The following is an 18,887-nucleotide window of genomic DNA, read 5'->3' as shown; positions in this document are numbered from 1 at the left end:
GTTCAGTTTTGGGGACTGATCTTTTTACTCATTTTCACTGCCTCTTTTCTCTTGGTGCTAGAGTCCTCTGTGTACTAAAGCCCAAGGTTGTGAGGCCTGACTCCCTACTGAGCTCCCAGCTCTGTTGTCTCCTGGCTGGGTTAGAAAGCCTGAATCTTGCCTCCAGATCCCTCTGCTATTGCCTAGATCTTGCCTGGAATGTAAGACTTGCTCTGACCCATCATGGCATCAGCATTAATTACCTAGCTTACAGTAGCAGCAGCAGCAGCCTGGAATTCCTCCATTGTTCCACCATCCTGAGCCCTGGACTGCCCTATGTTGATACTCATGAAATTTGTGTCACCAGCCCAACATGGAGCACAGCAGCACCTGATGGCCTCTGATGGCTCCAGCCTCTTTCTCCAGATGGCTTCTCTAGTTCTCTTGCCCATTCCTTTCTCGGTTAACTATGGGTTTCATCTAGTATGCATGCCTATATAGTGACAAGTGACACCTCTTAAGGGAAAAAGGCACAAGAAAGGGAGGCTGGGAGTCCTCATGTTTGTGTTAGGGCTTGATGTTTTAAGAATCACAGGAGATGTTTCCCTTTGTTGCTTCAATTGGTGGCTCCTTGAGAAACCTTAGTAGGAATACAGGGAACTTCTGCATTTCTCAAGTGTAAAAGGGATGAAGTTGACTCAGTGTTGTTTATTGAAGATATTCGTGTTTAATGCTAGCACCACTTTAAAGAATTAATGAGACAATCATGAGTGAGTAGCTTGCCTTTGCAACACAACTAGCCTGCAGTACCCACTCTCTGGTCACTGTACTTCCCTGTCTGGCTTTCTCCCGCTCTTTGGCACGGTTTAATAGTACATCGTAGCCAGAAGGGACCATAGAGGAGCCTTTGTCCAAATGTCCTTGCTCACATTTTATATTTTATAGCAATTAGGCCCAGAATGTGAATTTTATAAGCTTTCATTGTAATTAGAAGTTATAATTCTACTTCCATGATGATGCATGTCTTTCCTATTTAGCATGCCATAATGCTCAATTCATATGAATTTTATCTGAGTTTATGTCATAAAAGAAAACATCTCTATCTAAATTTTCAAAATCCATCTTGCTATTCAATCATGAAATAAAAGATGATCATGTTAGAATGAAGAGTAGAGAGAGTCAGATCTGGCTGTGCTACTGACTTCCATGTGATTTGTTAGAACGAATCTATCTGATGTTACTTCACTTCAGAATATGATTGATATCATTTTTCAGTATGGTTGTACAGATTGATTGAGAGAAGGTATCGTAAATACCCAAAGCTTTTCAGAGCCAATTCCCCAACAATGTACTTTCCTTTCTTTACTGGCAGAAAGGTCAGTTGGGAAATATTCATGTATATTTTTCTAATATCGTAATGTTTGTAATAAATAAATAACATAAACTTGGCATTGGGCAAGGTCTGAGAGCCTCTTTTAAGACCTCATAGCTAAACTTTTTCAGATACCTAAGAAAATCTAATCATCTGATTACTGTAAGACCATCTTCTGTCTTTTTTCATCTTTCTTCACTTTTTCTCTTTTTGTCAATGCACTTTATTGTGAAACACCTTCTCCCCTTAATGCCTTAGAGGTCCTCTCCTATTCTTTTCTATGAAATCTCTGTGACCCATAGATTTACAACACATCATTACGGTTCCTTTTTCTCCTGTGCTGCCAGGGAGATGCTCTTTCAGTCCAGAAGGAAGTAGTTGCAGCACATTAAGTGAATAATGAGGAGCCACTGATATTACTAAGAAAGTACATATGAAGCCAGCTGCCTGGGCATTTCTCCATGTGCTAGGTGACCTGTGGGTCTGCAGGTTTTCAAATACAGGGCCATGAGATTTGGCTTAGGCACACAGGCCATATAAAATGTAGCCAGCAGTTTGCATTTAGAAAAAATATGTGTGTATGTATTTCTCCCTAACTTATGCACAAATTACTTAAGAACATATAAACAGTTCCTTGAAGAACCCTAAATGGACTTGGATTTGTTGTGTAGTCTGGTGGTTATAACTGAACTTTGGGGACATCATGGGGAAGGAGTAGGATGAGAAAAAGAATATGTTTTGCCCTTCCATCTAAAGTTTGATAACCACAAGAGGTGTATAGCCAGTTTATTTAAGGGGTTAGAGTGCTCATGAGGTCCGTCTTTCAGATTTGATCCCTAGACCAACTAAAATATTGATTTTTCTTCAGAGTGAGTCAGGCAAGAGAAGATACATCTTATTCTTGCAAAGAAAACATTAAGAACAGTAAACCATATCTTGTTTTATATCTTATAACATTTTATTATCTCCATCCCCTATGCTAATGTTATCAGTTTAAAAATTAAATTGAATTTTGAAAAAATTAATTTAATTTAATTTAATTAAAAATTAAATTGAAAAAATGGTGCTTAGAACAAGAAGAAAAATACGTAAGACTGCAGATCACATTTTATGTTTTGAGTTTGTAATTGTGGGTTAAAAAAAATCTTTGGCTAAAAAAGTAAGTTAATTTTAAATAGTCTGATTAGGCAATCAGTTGTGTTGCTAATCTACATTCACAGAGCAAGTGGAAAACCGGAAGTGACTACATGTCGCTTAATTAGTTCAATTAAACACCTGCTTAAAACTTTCTGGATCAGCAAAATCACTAGCACATTGCTAAAAATATAATTTTTTGAAATGTAAATATTTAAAAAAATTGTTGAAATAGTCTCTACACTGTTAAAAAAGTGAAGAAAAATGTGAATTTTGTATTGCTAAAAGTGAAAAAAATGACTGAAATTAAACTCATTTGATGGTACTATGCAGGTATATTCAATTTGGAAGTTTATAAAACATATTATGAGAAATTAAGGTGCATAATTAAGGAAAATTATGAGAAATTTCATAAAATACTTGACTAAAAGACTGGAGTGGTCACCTGAGGATCAGCATTAATATTAAATTTGTATTCTCCCATTTATTTAGTCTATCTCATAGATACAGGGAATACACTTCAAACATTTATGCATAAAGCTAATCATCATGGACCACAAATTAAGAACTCTATTTTATTAGCGTATAAAATGTAAGAGTTTAAAATAATTTAGGGATAATTTTTAATTTACAGCTAAATAAAAAGAGGTCCAAAGAAATTAATTGACCTCAATATTACAAACTAATAAGTGATTTGTCTGGGGCTTACGTTCAAGTATTCTGACATCCTGTCCAAGACTTTCTCCTCATGGTTGTGTTCACTATTATTTTTTTGGAGCATCTCCTTTGTTACTGAGCTAAGTACCTTAAATAAACTATCATATATAATTCTCATTGCATTCCTATAAGGTGTATATTATTACCTTCAATTTTAAAAATAGGAAACTGAGTCTTAGATTCAATGATTTCTCACCCAAATAAGAGATGACAGGTTCCCAAAGATGTATTCTTTCCACTACTCCGTACCACTGCCTTTTGATGACATTTCATTCTGCAATATTACTGTAGTACTCGTCATCTAGAGCCCATATTGCAATTTCAAAAATGCTAATACAGTTTTTAAAGAGAAATGGACTGCTTTCTTTTTTCATGAATTGTCCAAATAAAAGTTTACAAGAAGAATCTTGACAGGATAATTACATCTTGCTCATTTTCCCCTGTATTTAATCAACAATTCTCTAGAATCTTCAAGCCTTTTAGAAGTGATGCTTAAGAAATGTAGCTAGATAATATGGTAGTGCATTCAAGTGGAAGGCTGGCATTCTACCCATAAAGCAATAACCCTGCAGTAAAAATGTCAATGTGGCTTTTTTTTTTTCAAGCCATTGGCATTTCACCAGTGATTTTTAGTTTAATGGGAGAATAATAATAAATACCTGTGCAAATAAAAAAAATATGCCATTAGATGATATAATTATTTCTTTGAAAATCCAGAAAGCATTTTTAAAAAGGTATGCCATGCATACCATAATGAAATTGTGTAGTCACATTTATTTTCCAGCTATTAAATACAGTGGATTTTGTTTTTAGAAATTTATACTGCATATAAAATGAGGCAAATATGTGTTGAGCATTATTTTAGAGGAAATAACTGCTTGTGTCAGACAAATTAAAGCCGTATTTATTATTCTTCAATGGGCTTTATAACCTCTGGCAGGCACATTTCTCAGTACTTCAGTGTCCTTTTCTGAATCATAAGGATGATACTTTCCTCATTTTCACTGACATTTGCTATGTGGGTAATAAACTGGACACAAGTAGAGAGTACACATTTAGGGTTCTGTGAAGAAAGAACAAGGTTGCATTACTAATCATGATTTGTTTTGATTCTAGAAACCAATCAACAACAGAAAAAAATGAGATTTTGGCGGGATTACTTTGTTTTTTGTTTTGGAAAGAAACTTTTAATATGCCAGTGGGGAAACAGGTTTGTTTTCTTCCCTAGAACTCAGTAGATTTTATGCTAAATATATCCCCCAGTGGCTTGCATGTATAGTTCCCTTTGCATGAGATTAGTAATGTTCTGTTCCAAGAAAACTTAATGCTTATATATTTTTTTCATTTTAGTATTGATTCCAATTATTATATTTTTTGGTTTACCCAGAATCTGAAGCTCCTTATCAATACTTAGAAAAAATGGTTTGAAATTTATGTTTTAAATATATTAAAGTTACCAAGATTTGGAATTTGACAGAGTATTTTAAAAATATATGTCACACGATAAAACTATAAAAGTCAAGGTAGCATATTAGGAATTCTGGCCCATATTTTTTTTTTTTCTGTGAGTGTGTGATAAGATAAAGAGAGGAAGAAAGAGAGAGTAAATTTAATGGCTACTACAAAAAGTTTGAGAAAATGTACAAATCATTTTTATTTCATATGATGAAGTTTCTATCCCTACTTTCTTGCTGGAGAAATTTCGTTAAATATATTTAAAGTAGCAGGTGAAAATAAAGAACTTAATACCATGTATGATTGCTTCTAAATAGCCTAATCATTTGATTCTCCTCTTTTTTATTGTTAACTGAGGATCAACAAGATTTATGTTAAAATCTCATGGTCCATGTAAGAATTTGGTGGGTTGGTTTTTTTTTGTTTTGTTTTTTGTTTTGTTTTGTTTTTCAGTTTTTTAGATTACTGCAAGATTTCTTTGTTTTGGTATTATTAATTTTGAAAGTTGCTTCAGGAATAAATATTAACTTTAGCAAATGAAATAAGAATAGACAGAGAATAGGGACGCCTGGGTGGCTCAGCGTTTGAGCATCTGCCTTCGGCTCAGGGTGTGAACCGGGTTCCAGGATCCAGTCCCACATCAGGCTCCCTGCATGGAGTCTGCTTCTCCCTCTGCCTGTGTCTCTGACTCTTTCTTTCTCTTTCTTTCTCTCTCTCTCTCTCTGTCTGTCTCTCTCTCTCTCTCCGTATCTCATGAATAAATAAATAAAATCTTAAAAGAGAGAGAGAGAGAGAATGCTAACAAAGTAATCAAATCACCTGTGTTGCAACTTTGATTTCGTTGATGCTTTTAGACTTCCTTATTAGAAGTCTCAAGCCCTGGAGTCCTGTTACCTTTCTTGTCATCCCGAATGGTTTCTGTGCCTGCTTGATCTGTTTCCGAATATGTTTTTCTGATTCCTTAAACTCATTAATTTGTTTTTCTGTACCTAGTATTCCAGCTGATTGATACTCTCTCAAAAAGCCAGTAAATGCAGGTTCAGAGACAGTGGGAGGTGTAGTAGCTGTGTCTAATCACCAGTTCTGTCTGTGCGAGAGTGTTGTGTGTTCAGTTATATCATGGATTTTACTTATCATTTTGGTTTGAAGAAAAGAGATAATTTAAGATGCTTGTGAGTGACAGAAATAGAAGATGTGTCATTTGCGGGAGCTTGGTAAAAAATTTAGTATGTAGAAAATCTGGCCGATAGTCAGTGATGTGCATTGGGGCAGGAAACATTGAGGGAAATATCCTCGCATTTAGGATATCTTCAAGCATTTGACAATAATTCCTTGAAGTGATTTCAAATTGAAAAAGAGGAGGAAAAATATTTGTCTTGTAAATTTATTCCAGTTATTCACCATAAAATACAGTTTATTTCTTTAAGAGCTAAAAAATATTTAGATGAAGTTTTCTCAGGTAACAGAATCATACCTGCCTCCTCCTTAAATCAGGTAAGAGTAAAAGTTGTAAAGTCAACAAGCAGCATTTAAGGAGAGTCTTTGTAAACATAGTAGGTTACATAGCTAATGATTATATGTACCTATATCTATAGACTTATTTGACAATATCTATGCTAATGTCACAGTTTTTTAAAGGCATTAACTAAAACTTCCTTGAAATTTCATATTTACTAATTATTTGATTTATTAGTTGGATTTAAGCCTGAGAAAAACTATGTAAGCTGAGTTTGAAAAACTTTAGATTTGTGATTTTAATCTCTATATTGTTTGTTTTCTGTTGTAAAAAATATACCACTAAGTGGCAATCACATTATTCCTAGGTCATTGAACTGTTATGAAGAGTGATGTCTTAGAACTGTAGAAGAAAAAGAACTTGGCACTTTTAAATTTTCTCATATAGAAAATGAGAATTTGTATTCCACAATTCATAGAAAGAAGTATGTAAAAAAACTGCATGAAAAGCAGAAGACTGTCACCCAAAGTTTTATCTGCCAAATGTTATAATAATATCCAAAACCAGTAAAATATCTGTGTATGTGTCTTTGTATGTTATCTGTGTATGCATATATGTATAGTGTATGTTATTTATTTTTCTAAATAATCGTGCATTCCTAAGCTAACATGTTAAATATATTATAAAATATACATAAATAATAGATATTTAAAAATAATGATGTAAAGTCTAAAAATATTTTAACTATAGATAATACAGTGATGTAGTTAATATTAGCTACTATAATAGATAAACCTCAATATGTCAGAGACTCAACATAATAGAAGTTTTCACCTAGTTACATAATATCCAAGTGAGCCTTTCTGATTCATGGGTCACTCTCTTCTTAGGGAAACTTTAGATACTTTGGTTCCTTTCATCTTGTGGCTTCATCTTCTGCAAAACCTGGTTTGCGAAGTTGAAGGAATAAATATGGAGGAGTTGAAGGAATAAATATGGAGGAGAAATTTAATGGAGCAGATAGAGAAGAGCACACACCACTGATTCTCATATTCTGTTGGCTGAATTCAACTGATCATATCAACTCTGAGGGAAACTCTGAAATAGTGTTATCTTGTGACCAGAGGGGGGGAAAAATAGGTTTGGTAGCACCCAGTAGTCTTCTCCATTAAACATAATAAAAATAATAAACAAAATTACTTCTCACTAAAAGTAAATATATAATATATAACTAAAAATGGCTAAATATTCTGTAGGCTTAACTTTTCTAAAGTTTTGCAAATCATAGTATCTTTAGACCATTATTAGCTAAAATCTTAAGGAAACTGGGATAAGATTCATCATTAGTAATGATGAATATAAATACAAAATTCAACTTGCAGCTCTGATGAGATTGTTCTTTATTAAGCCTCATTTGTAGCTGACAAAGAGCCAGTATTAAGGTAGGAGAAGGGTCAGCTCTGTATTTTCTTATGGCTCACTCAGGCTTGCATTTTTAGTATTATCTTCAAGCTCTGGTTTCTTTCTTTCTTTCTTTCTTTTTTTTTTTTTTAAGATTGTATTTATTCATGAGACACACACAAAGAGAGGGAGAGAGAAGCAGAGACACAGGCAGAGGGAGAAGCAGGCTCCATGCAGGGAGCCTGACGTGAGACTCGATCCTGGGTCTCCAGGATCACACCCTGGGCTAAAGGCAGTGCTAAACCGCTGAGCCACCCGGGCTGCTCTAAGCTCTGGTTTCTTTGCAAGAATCTTTTTAAGTCTCAGGTCCATTTTGTGAATGTTTGTATGTGTGTATATGTGTGTGTGTGTCTGAAAATCAGTGAATATAATTCTCAAATCCACTTAACCAGGTATACCTTAAAGTGTAAGGTCACTACTGCCAATTCTTTGGATTTGTGAACACCCACCCTTCTCTTAAGTAGCCCATATGTGGCTCAAGACCATCTGATGTATGGGTGGGGAGGTCGTGACAGTGTAAGTCCTTATATGAAATGTTAATCTGACTTAGGTTTTTAAATATTTTAGATAAAAAAATATAGAATTCTGATACTTTTCTTGCATCCCACTGATTGTCCATTATTCCCTGTATGTATGTACATTATTAGAATCTACTAATCTTAAAGAAGGAAAATATGTAATCAAATGTCTTTTTTTAAAGATTTATTTTATTTATTTTTAAAGAGGGCTTTAAAGAGGTGGCAGGAAGGAGAAGAGGGAGAGAATCTTCAGCATACTCCCTGATGAGTGGGCATCCTGACATGGGGCTCAATCCAGGACCCATGAGGTCATGACCTGGGCCAAAACCAAGAATTGGATGCTTAAACAACTGAGCCACCCAATGCCCAAGGATCAAGTGCCTTTGTCAATCAAAAACTACAGTAAAAAGACTTGGTGGATTTAGAGAGAATGGATGTTTTGGTCAGCTGAATCCATTAGCTAACAGAGGATTTACTGAAAAAAAATTTTTTTGTTTATTTTGGGTTTCAGATTTGTTTCTACGCTGTCTTAGAACAGTCTAGTTGTGTTTTGTTTCATTTTATTTTAGCCTTTGTAAATGCAAAGTAGTGAATCATGGACATAGTTTAATCATTCTTTTATTTTTAGTGACATTCAAAACAGCATGGGATTTCCTCAGATGGACAAGGATGGTTAAAACATTTAGGACTCTTTAAAACAAAAATACCTTCTCACTCACTTAAAATCCCCAACTCTAAGGGATGCTCTTTAAGTGAATGTCTGGCATTATTTGTCTTAATTTTGAATTTCACTTTTTATTGGCTGTAAATATACATTGAAAGTTGTAGAAAAAAAAAAGTTGTGTAGATTCTATGAAAACCTGGGTTGTCAGTAGATCCTTTAAACAAATTTTATCTTGTGATTATTTGATTTATCATGTTTTATCAAATCTAAGATGCCATAAATTAAAAGATACATATTTAAATGTCACTAAGAAAAATACGAAATACTATCAGTTATATCTTTTAAATGACATAGATTGTAGGACGCATCCTTATTTCAGATATAGAAAAGCATGAGGAAAAAGGCATACCTTAGAATTGACAGACTACAATATTTAAGCAAAAATATAAGAAGACTTTAAAGTATGTAAAGTAATAGAAGGCCAATCTACCTTAAAGAAAAGTGATTTTTTAGAAAAGCAAGGGAGATATAAGTACAAGTAAGAGCAAAGATTGAGACTAATACAGTGATATTTTTTTTTAATACAGTGATATTAATTATCAAATCATATGCCTTCTAGCAGGGACCACAAATTTATGTTAAACTTTTTGAAGTCAATGAAAAAATGAAGCATTAATTTAGTATACAATCAACATCCATAACATAAAGTCAAACCAGTTTGTAAGGAGAAACTGCAGTATTCTTGGTACTAAAGTCATACAGAAATTTCTCTGTACAGTATGAAGAATTACATTAAAAAAAAAAAAAACGCGCCGTATACACAGTGATTTCTTAAAACTCTTTGTGGTAGTATCCCTCCTTTGAGGTAAGTGATATCACCCTAAGGCAGTAAAGACATTTCTACCAGTCTCCAGTATAATACCACTTTTCTCTTTGCTTTTCTGCTTTAATTTAGAGTACTTGTGATTTTATTATTGTTGGAGAGAGAATGGACAAAACTTCCTTCAAGAAAGCTAAATGCTGTTTCTCTAGACAAGTTTTTGGAAGCACTAAATCTAGACCATACTCCCCAGAGGTTATGAGAAATCGAGCTCCTCTGGGCTCCTACTTAATATGAAAGAGCATGCCTTAATAGAGAGTTAGGGAAAATGTTAGCTTAACATCCTTGAAAAAAAATTGAGTTTCTTATGGAGAACATGTATCTAAAGAGAAGGCTATCCTATTCACCTTGGCTTACAGACACTACTGAGATACTTTCTAGGAAATAAGTTTGAATCACTTCTTACCTATAAAATGAATGGATAATCCAGTACTCAATTGTACAGCTTCATAAATTGCAACCACTTAATCCTAGAAAAATTTTAATATATGTATATCTTGGTCCTAAAAATACCTGTCATCCTATTATAGAATATCTATTTTGGGGTTAATTTCTGAATTCTACTTCTTGGTATCATACTTCAAAAGTAAGTATTTGGGAAATGTGTAAAAAAGCAACTGAGAAGGTTTGCCTTGTAGTTTTATTTAGAAGTTGAGGATAAGTCGGGGCAACTGGGTGGTTCAGTTGGTCAAGCGTCTGACTGTTGATTTGGCTCAGGGTGGATTTCAGGGTTGTGAGATCAAGCCCTGCATCACACTACATGCTGCTTGAGATTCTTTCTCCCTTTCCATCTGCCCCTCCCCTGCTACACATGCATGCTTGCTCTCTCTCGCTCTCTCTTGGTCTCTCTCTCTCAAAAAGAATAAATTTAAGAGTTTACAAAAAACAATAACTTAAGTGGAATATGTTATATATAGGCTTTCTCTATAGAAATAACTAATAGTACAGTTCAGGTCTATTTCAGATTAAATAATTAAATCCTTATCTTTAAAGTTTAAGAATACTTGTGTCCAGTCTCAGTATCAAGGAACATGCATCTGAATTCTGCATTGTCAATCTTAGATAATGTGAGGAAATTTCAAAGACAAAGAGAATAATTCTCTATTTTATCCCCCCATAAATTGCTAGTGTATTGTTAAAAGATTATCATTTCTGATTCTGACTTTTGAAGCTGTGGAATTATCAATAATTGTGCATTTTATGATTTAATTATTTTTGTCTAAAATAGAGTGTGGAGTTGTGTTGGGTAAGAAATACCAGTTCAACCAAGAATTCTAATGTAATAGTTTCTAACACATGGAAATCTTGCTTCAGTTATTATGAAGTTACAGTAAATCTGTATTATCAAAGTCATTTCCTCTAGAACTAGTCTCACCTCCTGGGCTCCTTTTCTGTCCAATGTGCACAACATCCATATACCTTAAGTGTTGTAGAGATTCTATGGTAGGAAATAAAACTTCTAATAGAGTATGCCACATAGTCCACATAGTAAGCATATATATATATGTATATATATATATATGTATATATATATAAAATATATTTCATATGTTTTGTAAGGAAAACCATAAGCCATATTTATGCTTACTCTATAATTATTAAATGAATAAACCTAGTTATCAAGAAATAATTCAAGGGATATGCCATTTTGACCAGTTGGCAGTTCTTAAAAGCTGATGTAGGCTTTCTCTGAGAAGCTCCATGTTATCAAATATATTACTATTTGAACATTTAACTTTTTCCTAAGTTAGATAAGTTTTCTTCTTTCAAGAATTTTTCATTTATTTTCAGTTGCTCCTGGAATAAATAACTTGTTTTTGATAATTTTGTTTTCAAATATTTTGCCTCACCAAGCTCTTGCTTTTTTTAAGTTACAGCAGTCATCACAGCCACCTCTTACTATAGCTGAGAAATTATGATGAATGAAGTACTCCCGAGAGATGCAACGGAAGAATTCACAAAGACCTACTACTCACATCTGCACAGTGCATGAATCCAGCAAAAAATGTTTATGTTGCCATTTTTATTTCCAGTTATTGTTTCAATTTCATTGTTTTTTTAGAGAGCTCCAATGATTGTTGGATTCATAGTATTCACGTGTGTATAATCTTTCTTTTCCAAGTTTTTTGTGATTGTGCAATAGAGGAGATTGCCTTCCAGCCATGAGTCAATTGATCAGTTCATCAATAAGCTGTTTTTGAGGACTTGTGCTGTGCCATGGCACCCAAAATAGGAGAAAGAGTTCACCTCTTAGAAGCCATTGCTTCTTTGCTCTCACTTTTTTGTTTTGTTTTGTTTCAACTAGACTACTGTTTCTAAAAGTAAGGAGATTATATATATATATATATATATATATATATATATATATATAATGTATATATATATACACATATATATAATGTCATAATTTTGTGTGATAAATGCAAAATTCCCTAGCCCAGACTGAGCTAAGCAGAAACACTGTAAGATCTGTAAATTTACCTTTTATCAGGCATATTGGTAATTTTTAGGCATGATCAAGTCTGAGAATTATCAAGTCCTAAAATTCAATGCTTTTCAGATTTTAATGTGCGTAGAAATTACCCAGGAATCTTGTTAAAATGCACATTCTCTTTTAGTAGCTCTGAAGTGGAGGCTAAAATTCTGCATTCTAACTATCCTCAGGTGGCAGTGATGTCTCTAGAGCTCACTTTCAGTTGACTGCCCTGTGGGTAAGGCTTAGACAAACTACTCTGTTGCTGGTTCTTGGCAGATGTGACAGAGTTGCTGAGACAAAGTGTCTTGGCGCCCTTAGTATTGCTTATTGTTCTATTGAGCTTTTAGATCATGGAAGCAGAGAACTGATCAAGTAGAGATCATGAAGATACATGGTCAGATAAACAAATTGTCTTACAATATAATGTATTTCAAGAAAAAGTAAAGAATGAAATTATATTGGCCACTGCATTATTGTTATTATGGAGGAATGGAGGGTCTACTTTTAGGACATTAAATGATTAGCCTGTCTCTATCATTAGATTCACCAGTCTATACAACCTGGTTCTCATGGTTTTATACTCAGATCATAACATCAATACATCTGAAAACAATGGTGCCCATCCTCTGGCTATTGCCAATGTTTTCCATTGGCCAGGGTCCGGTGGGACCATCATTGTGTCAAGGTTCTAGGGCCTTTAACCACTATACACTTATCTATGAGCTGAAGGATTTCTTTTCTAATGAGAGGTGTGGGCATTGAGAAAACATTGGAGGTACAACTAGAGAAGAGTGAGTATCCTTCTAGGCTAAGGTTGAAGAGCCTACAGAAAGGCGCATGTGAAAGATTTAGAGAGAAGTTGGCCTAGTTAATGAAACAGGTTTTAGAAGACCAGTTAAAGGAGTGGTGGTAGCAGAATGACTTTCCTAGCGTAGGAAGGAGGGAGATGAAGATACGTGCAGAGCGAAGTTTGATGATAATGTCCTTTTTTAAAGCTACAGGATTTTGGAGAAGATTATTGCTAAAAGAATTAGTCAAGAGACATTTCCAGAAGGAAGGAAAATTGAGTCAATAGCACTAAATGTGGCAGAGTGGTATGATGTGATAAAAATAATTAGATTTTGGCAACTTATTGATTACTTTAGCAAGAGATCAGTTTAAGAGTACTTTGCTACAGGAGGTATAGGTAAAAGCAAAATTTAGTAGTCTGAGAAATGAAAGGAAAGAAAAAATGTACACTAAATATATGCTCAAAAAAATTTGCAGTGACTAATAAGATCTAAACTCTTTGGCTTGGCTTTCATCAAAGTTTGTTCCACCACACCTATCTAGCTTTACTTCCTATATTATTCACATATATATTATTTTTTCCAAGTAGGTCTGGTCTCCTTACTGCCTTGGAAACATCATTCCAATTCTACATATTTCAATATTCATGTTATTACTTCCTAGCCTCTGTTTCTGGGTAGATCTTTATCTTTTTCTCCCCCCCCCCCCTTTTCTCCCTTTCCCTCCCCTTCTCTCCCCTCCTCTCCTGTCCCCTCGTCTTCTCTCTTCTCCTCTCCTCTCTTCTCCTCTTCTCTTCTCTTCTTCCTACTGCCCAAAAGATGTACTCACAAATTGTTAGTAAAGAAGAGATTTGGATCTTACATGACTCTAGGTTGGGTGGAAGTTGATGTGGGCATCAGAGAGTGCTTGGTTGGGATAGGAGGAGGCATAACATTCAACCAGGAACTTTCACAGAATAACCATCTCTTAAAAGACTGCCCTCGATACTTAATAGTCTATAACTACTGTCTACCCAAGACCTACTGTCATTCTGGATATCAAACCTTAGGCACACCTTAGGCACAGATTCCTGTAGCCTCAGAAGTCACTGAGCTGCCTCTGTGACTACCACCTTTTGATCAGAATGTGTTTCTGTTGCTGTGACTTCTCCAAGGCATCGAGTCATGGATTCCTTTACATTCTTACATTGAAGCCACCTGCACTATTGGCTAGCATTGATAGTTTGGATATTCCTTAATTTACTGGAGAGTTGATAGATGTATCTGTGAGACTAAATAGTGGTTGTCTTCATTAAAAAAACTCTCTGATTCTTGTTCTTTAGTATATCTCAGTTATTACTGACTTAGCAACAGATTCCTTTACTCTTAATTTTACTTGTAGAAGAATACCATTTTATGGAAACCCTCAGCTCTATCATTTTGTTAGTTACAGTAAATTTTGTCCATCCTTTACAAAAAGCCCTGATATGTTGATTCAGCTTGAGACAAATATGAAGAATAAATATATTTAAAATTATTTTATCCTTTAACAGCTTCTCATTCAGTTAGATGGTAAAACCAGAAGAAACTACTGAGTTCTAAAGTTCTAAAGATACAGTATCAGGCACATGTGAATTTAAGGAAATTATTTTTTTCTACCTATGATGCATCTCTAAGCCTAATTTCATCATCTGTAAAATACAGAATAAAAACAATATGGATGGGCTTTAACTTTCACAATTTTAAGTGTAAATATAAGTATAGGTCAAGAAGAATGAGAATATATAACATCACGGTGAAAATGACAGCTTCAAGTGGGAGAAAAGGAAAATGTAATAGTGTGGAGTGCCATAGATTCTTACTGGGGGATAGGAGAGGGTGATTATCTAGCAGGAGAGTGGGATTGAATAGGAGGGTTGCATAGTGTGGCTAGACTGAGAATTCCCAAGATAGTTTAATCCTTAAAAGAATAACCTCAACCTTCTCATGTACTATTAGACCTAAACTACTTTTCGTTGTTTCCATCTAAAACATCTGATACAAGGGCCAAAAAGTGAGCAGGAAGAGAGTCCTGCATATCCACACCCTAAATGACCATTCTCTAATTTACTAAAAGCCTTTTAAGTTTGCAGCTGGAAAGGGAAATCAACTGAATGAAGAGAAATGGTCTTGGCTTTCTTGCTGATTTACTGTATAACTATCTGGAATGCTACTTGTAGAATAATATGGGAAGAGATGACATCTTAACAGTTTTGTCTTCCCATCCAAGAATATGGTATGTCTTACTATGATTCAGGTTACCTTTTATGTTCTTCATTAAAATTTTTACCTTTTTCTCCATGTATATTTTGTCTTATGCTTATCTCTGATAATATCAGTTTGTGGTTATTGTGAATAGGATATTTAAAACTACATTTTAAAAAAAGATTTATTTATTTATTTATTTATTTATTTATTTATTTATTTATTTGAGAGAGAGAGAGAGAGAATGTGCGTGCAAGTGTGGGGGAGGATCAGAGGGAGGGAATTTTTTTTTTTTTTTTTTTGAGGGAGGGAGGGAATCTTTAATCAGTCTCCCCGGTGAGTGTGAAGACCAAGGCAGCTTGATCCCACCACCCATGAGACCATGACTTGATCTGAACCCAATAGTCACACACTTCACCTACTCACCCATGCAGGTGCCCCTAAAACTATGTTGTTTCTACTGGTTAGTGCTGTTATATTAATTTTTTTACTGTTTATCTAGTATTTAGCCAGTCTGTCCATAGCTCCTATAATAATTCTAATAGTCTCTCTTTGAATTCTTTTACATTTTATTGATACAGTCATATTCTGTATGGATAATACCATAATTTACAGTTTGCCTTTCTAACATTTGTGTCTCTTCTTTTTAATCCAATTTGTTGACATTGTCCTCTAATAAAACACTGCATAACAATGGGGAGAGTTGACAATTGTTTCTTTATTCCAAACTGATTAAGACATGAGCATTTATGGAGCCTTATCACTTCCCTTCTATTTTTCTCTTTCATCTCATTATGGTCTTCCACTTATGAGTACATGAGAGCTATTACTAAAAGAGGACTGAATTGATTTGCTTCATTTGAAAGTAATCACATTTTTCTTAGGAAGTTCCTGCAATATGCCATGTTTTTTTTTTTTTTTTTTCCCATATAAGTAACACTTTATACTAACTTGTTATTATGAGCATACCTAAACTATGTTTATACAGTAATGCAGCATAAGATAACAGAAGAATTGGAATTTGTTTACCTTTACAGAAAATGAATGGATGATATAGAAACTTCACCATTTTGATAGATTTACCATCAGCTTCTGCTCCCCCCATTGTCATTATACCTGAAGTTATCAGCTCCTTTCCCTCTCTGTTGTTTCTAATTTGAGAAGACTAAAAAGGTTACATCACAAAATTTCTCAGAATTTTAATTTTTAAATAAAATGAGAATAAATGAGTTATCAGTGAGAATAAGAATATTTTCTTCTTATAATGAGCCTAGCATAAAACAGGTATTTGAGGTGTTTGCAGTATTTGCTTAGGGGGCTTTTGTGCTTATTTCCAGGTATTGGCTGTTTGGAGGAATTTAGGTTCCTGGAAGAATAGTGTGCTAATGTGTTAGAGTATATCCTTCTTAAGGAGAACCCTGTTGTACCTTTAGAAAGTAGCTTTCGTGTCAGGCTGTCTTCTTCTGATGGCTGCCTCATTTTGGCTGGAACTGAAAAGACTGTAATGTGTTATGGGCTACATACACATTTTACAGCTATCATTTTCTGACAGACTTATTCTTGATGATGTTACCTTTCTTTTTTTCTCTAGTGTTTGTACTTAAATGTCCTTATAGTCTCTCTCTAATTCACTGTATCCAGTTATTTAGCAATCAAAAGAGAGCTGAGTATGACAGCTCCTAGTGTTACATTCACCTCCTCTGAAGTACTGATTCTGCTTGTATTCATCATCTGAGTTAGCGTTTATTCAATATTTTTTTCCTTCTGGTGTTATCTCTTGTTTTATAAACTGACTGGACATTAATTGTGACTTTGACTAGTCACTTTGTTTGCTCTTGGATTTGAAGTGAAATAGCAACAACAGCATTTGGAACATTTTTGTGGACTAGCTTTCTTGATAATCTCTACTAAAATCTTGAGTCTACTAACAAGAGCAAATGTCAGTGAACATAAACCACAGCGCCCATATTCTTATGAAGCTGATAAAAAAAAAAAAAAACCACGAAGGCCACAAGTGCTCACAACTTTTGCTGAACAGAATATGAAACCCGTTTTTTTTTCATTTCATTCCCAAAATTCTCACTGGTAGAAAATAAAGGATCAGAAATCTATAGGAGATAAGTTGTTTAAAAGATACTAACAGCTTTGTTAGCAAATTAAATAGTTCTAATTATAGTGCTAAAAAGAAGTTTGGCAGTGGGGATATGTATACAAATTATGATACTTGGAAAAGGAGTGACAATGAAAATCTAATTTCAAGTCTGGAAATTTTAGCTGGTTAACCAAATGTTGAGACTGAATCATTCGGTTTCCTCAGATCAGATTTACCATTCTGTTTGTGTAAGATGATATCAGAAATAGCAAAACCCTTCAAAAGTCCTTGCGAAGTGATCTGTAAGTAATGGGTATTTATTGATGGCCCACCCTTTATTAACTGTTCTTTCATCTCTGCCCTGACCCTGGGGACTCAGGACTGGGTGTTGGTTTTCCTCAGTCAGTGCTCAGAGGCAATTCTGCATTGGCTTTCCTTATCTTGCCTCCCTGAAACTGATTCCTCCAGTGTGCACTTTCTTGTCAATCTGTGAATGCACAACCTCCAGTGAACTGGAAACTAAGCTCCTAGTGGGTCTACTTTTCCAATTTATTCACGTATTTTTTTTCCTTCTAGGAAATAAACAGCTTTTTACAGACTCACGAATTTGTATAATTCTCCATTTTCCTTAAGATTAGGTTATGTGACATGTGTTCATGATTTAATAAACAAGGGCTATTTTAAAATGTGGAGATAATAATATGTTTTTTCCTAGACAGTTGTGCAGATTACTTTGACAGGTTTTCTTTCATATTTAAGGTGACGACCCTTGTCAACACCAGCAACAAAGGCCCATCTGGTAAAAAGAAAGGGAGGTCAAAGAAGGCCCATGTCCTGGCAGCATCTGTAGAGCAAGCCACTCAGAACTTCCTGGATAAGGGAGAACAGATCGCTAAAGAGAGTCAAGATCTCAAAGAAGAATTGGTTGCTGCGGTAGAGGATGTACGCAAACAAGGTAAGTAGAATAATATTGTTCAAGAGGAATGTATATTGATGTGCAAACAATGGATTTGTCTCTAGAATCAATGCATATTTGCTCAAAAGAGTAGTCTTATGTTTTTCCTCAGTATCTGCACTTGCCATTTTTAACATTTGCTGGAATTAAGTGCATAGACAAATAGAGATATTTTTACTTGTGGCAGCATAGAGCAACCACAAAAGTTTCATGTCTGCTGTTAGTTTCAAATTTTCAAGTTGTTTTCTCTTCATTGATGACTGTAGACTTCTGTGTCAAACTGAGGCTCTAGGGAGGAGAGGATGAGAATACCTTATACTTACAGAGTCACCAAACACTTAGGGTTTTAAAGATGAGGGAAGAGATGATTGTAAAGCAATTAGCTATCTATGATCAATCAGTTATGTAATTATCTAGTTAGCCATAATGCAAGTTTTCAGCATATTTAAAATTTTTAATTGTGGTAAAATACTCATAAAATGTACCATTTTAACCTTTTTTAAGTGTATAATTCAGTAAAGTATATTCACACTGTTGAGTAGACAATCTCCAGAACTTTTTCATCTTGTAATTCTGAAACTCTATACCTACAAAATAACAATTCCTCATTTTCCCACTGCCCTAGCCACTGGCAACCATTGTTCTACTTTTCTTTTCTATGAATTTAACTACTCTAGATACCTTATGTAAGTGGGATCATGTAGTATTTCTTTGTGA

General features: G+C 34.5%; 1 protein-coding gene across 7 annotated transcripts in view; it reads left to right on the top strand.

Annotated features, from left to right (window-relative positions):
- CTNNA2 (catenin alpha 2) overlaps positions 1-18,887 on the top strand; it is a 1,086,013-nt gene that overhangs the window by 205,905 nt on the left and 861,221 nt on the right. For all 7 annotated transcript variants that reach the window (XM_025453745.3, XM_025453746.3, XM_025453748.3 and 4 more), the window contains one exon: positions 17,975-18,170. In XM_025453745.3, coding sequence (XP_025309530.1) covers positions 17,975-18,170 — 196 coding nt within the window. The remainder of the gene's footprint in view (positions 1-17,974; positions 18,171-18,887) is intronic.

Source organism: Canis lupus, chromosome 17 (genome assembly GCF_003254725.2).
Source record: "Canis lupus dingo isolate Sandy chromosome 17, ASM325472v2, whole genome shotgun sequence".
In the NCBI taxonomy this organism is placed as follows: Eukaryota; Metazoa; Chordata; class Mammalia; order Carnivora; family Canidae; genus Canis; species Canis lupus.
Note: the sequence above shows the minus strand (reverse complement) of the source record. Positions and strands in the feature narration are given on the sequence as shown.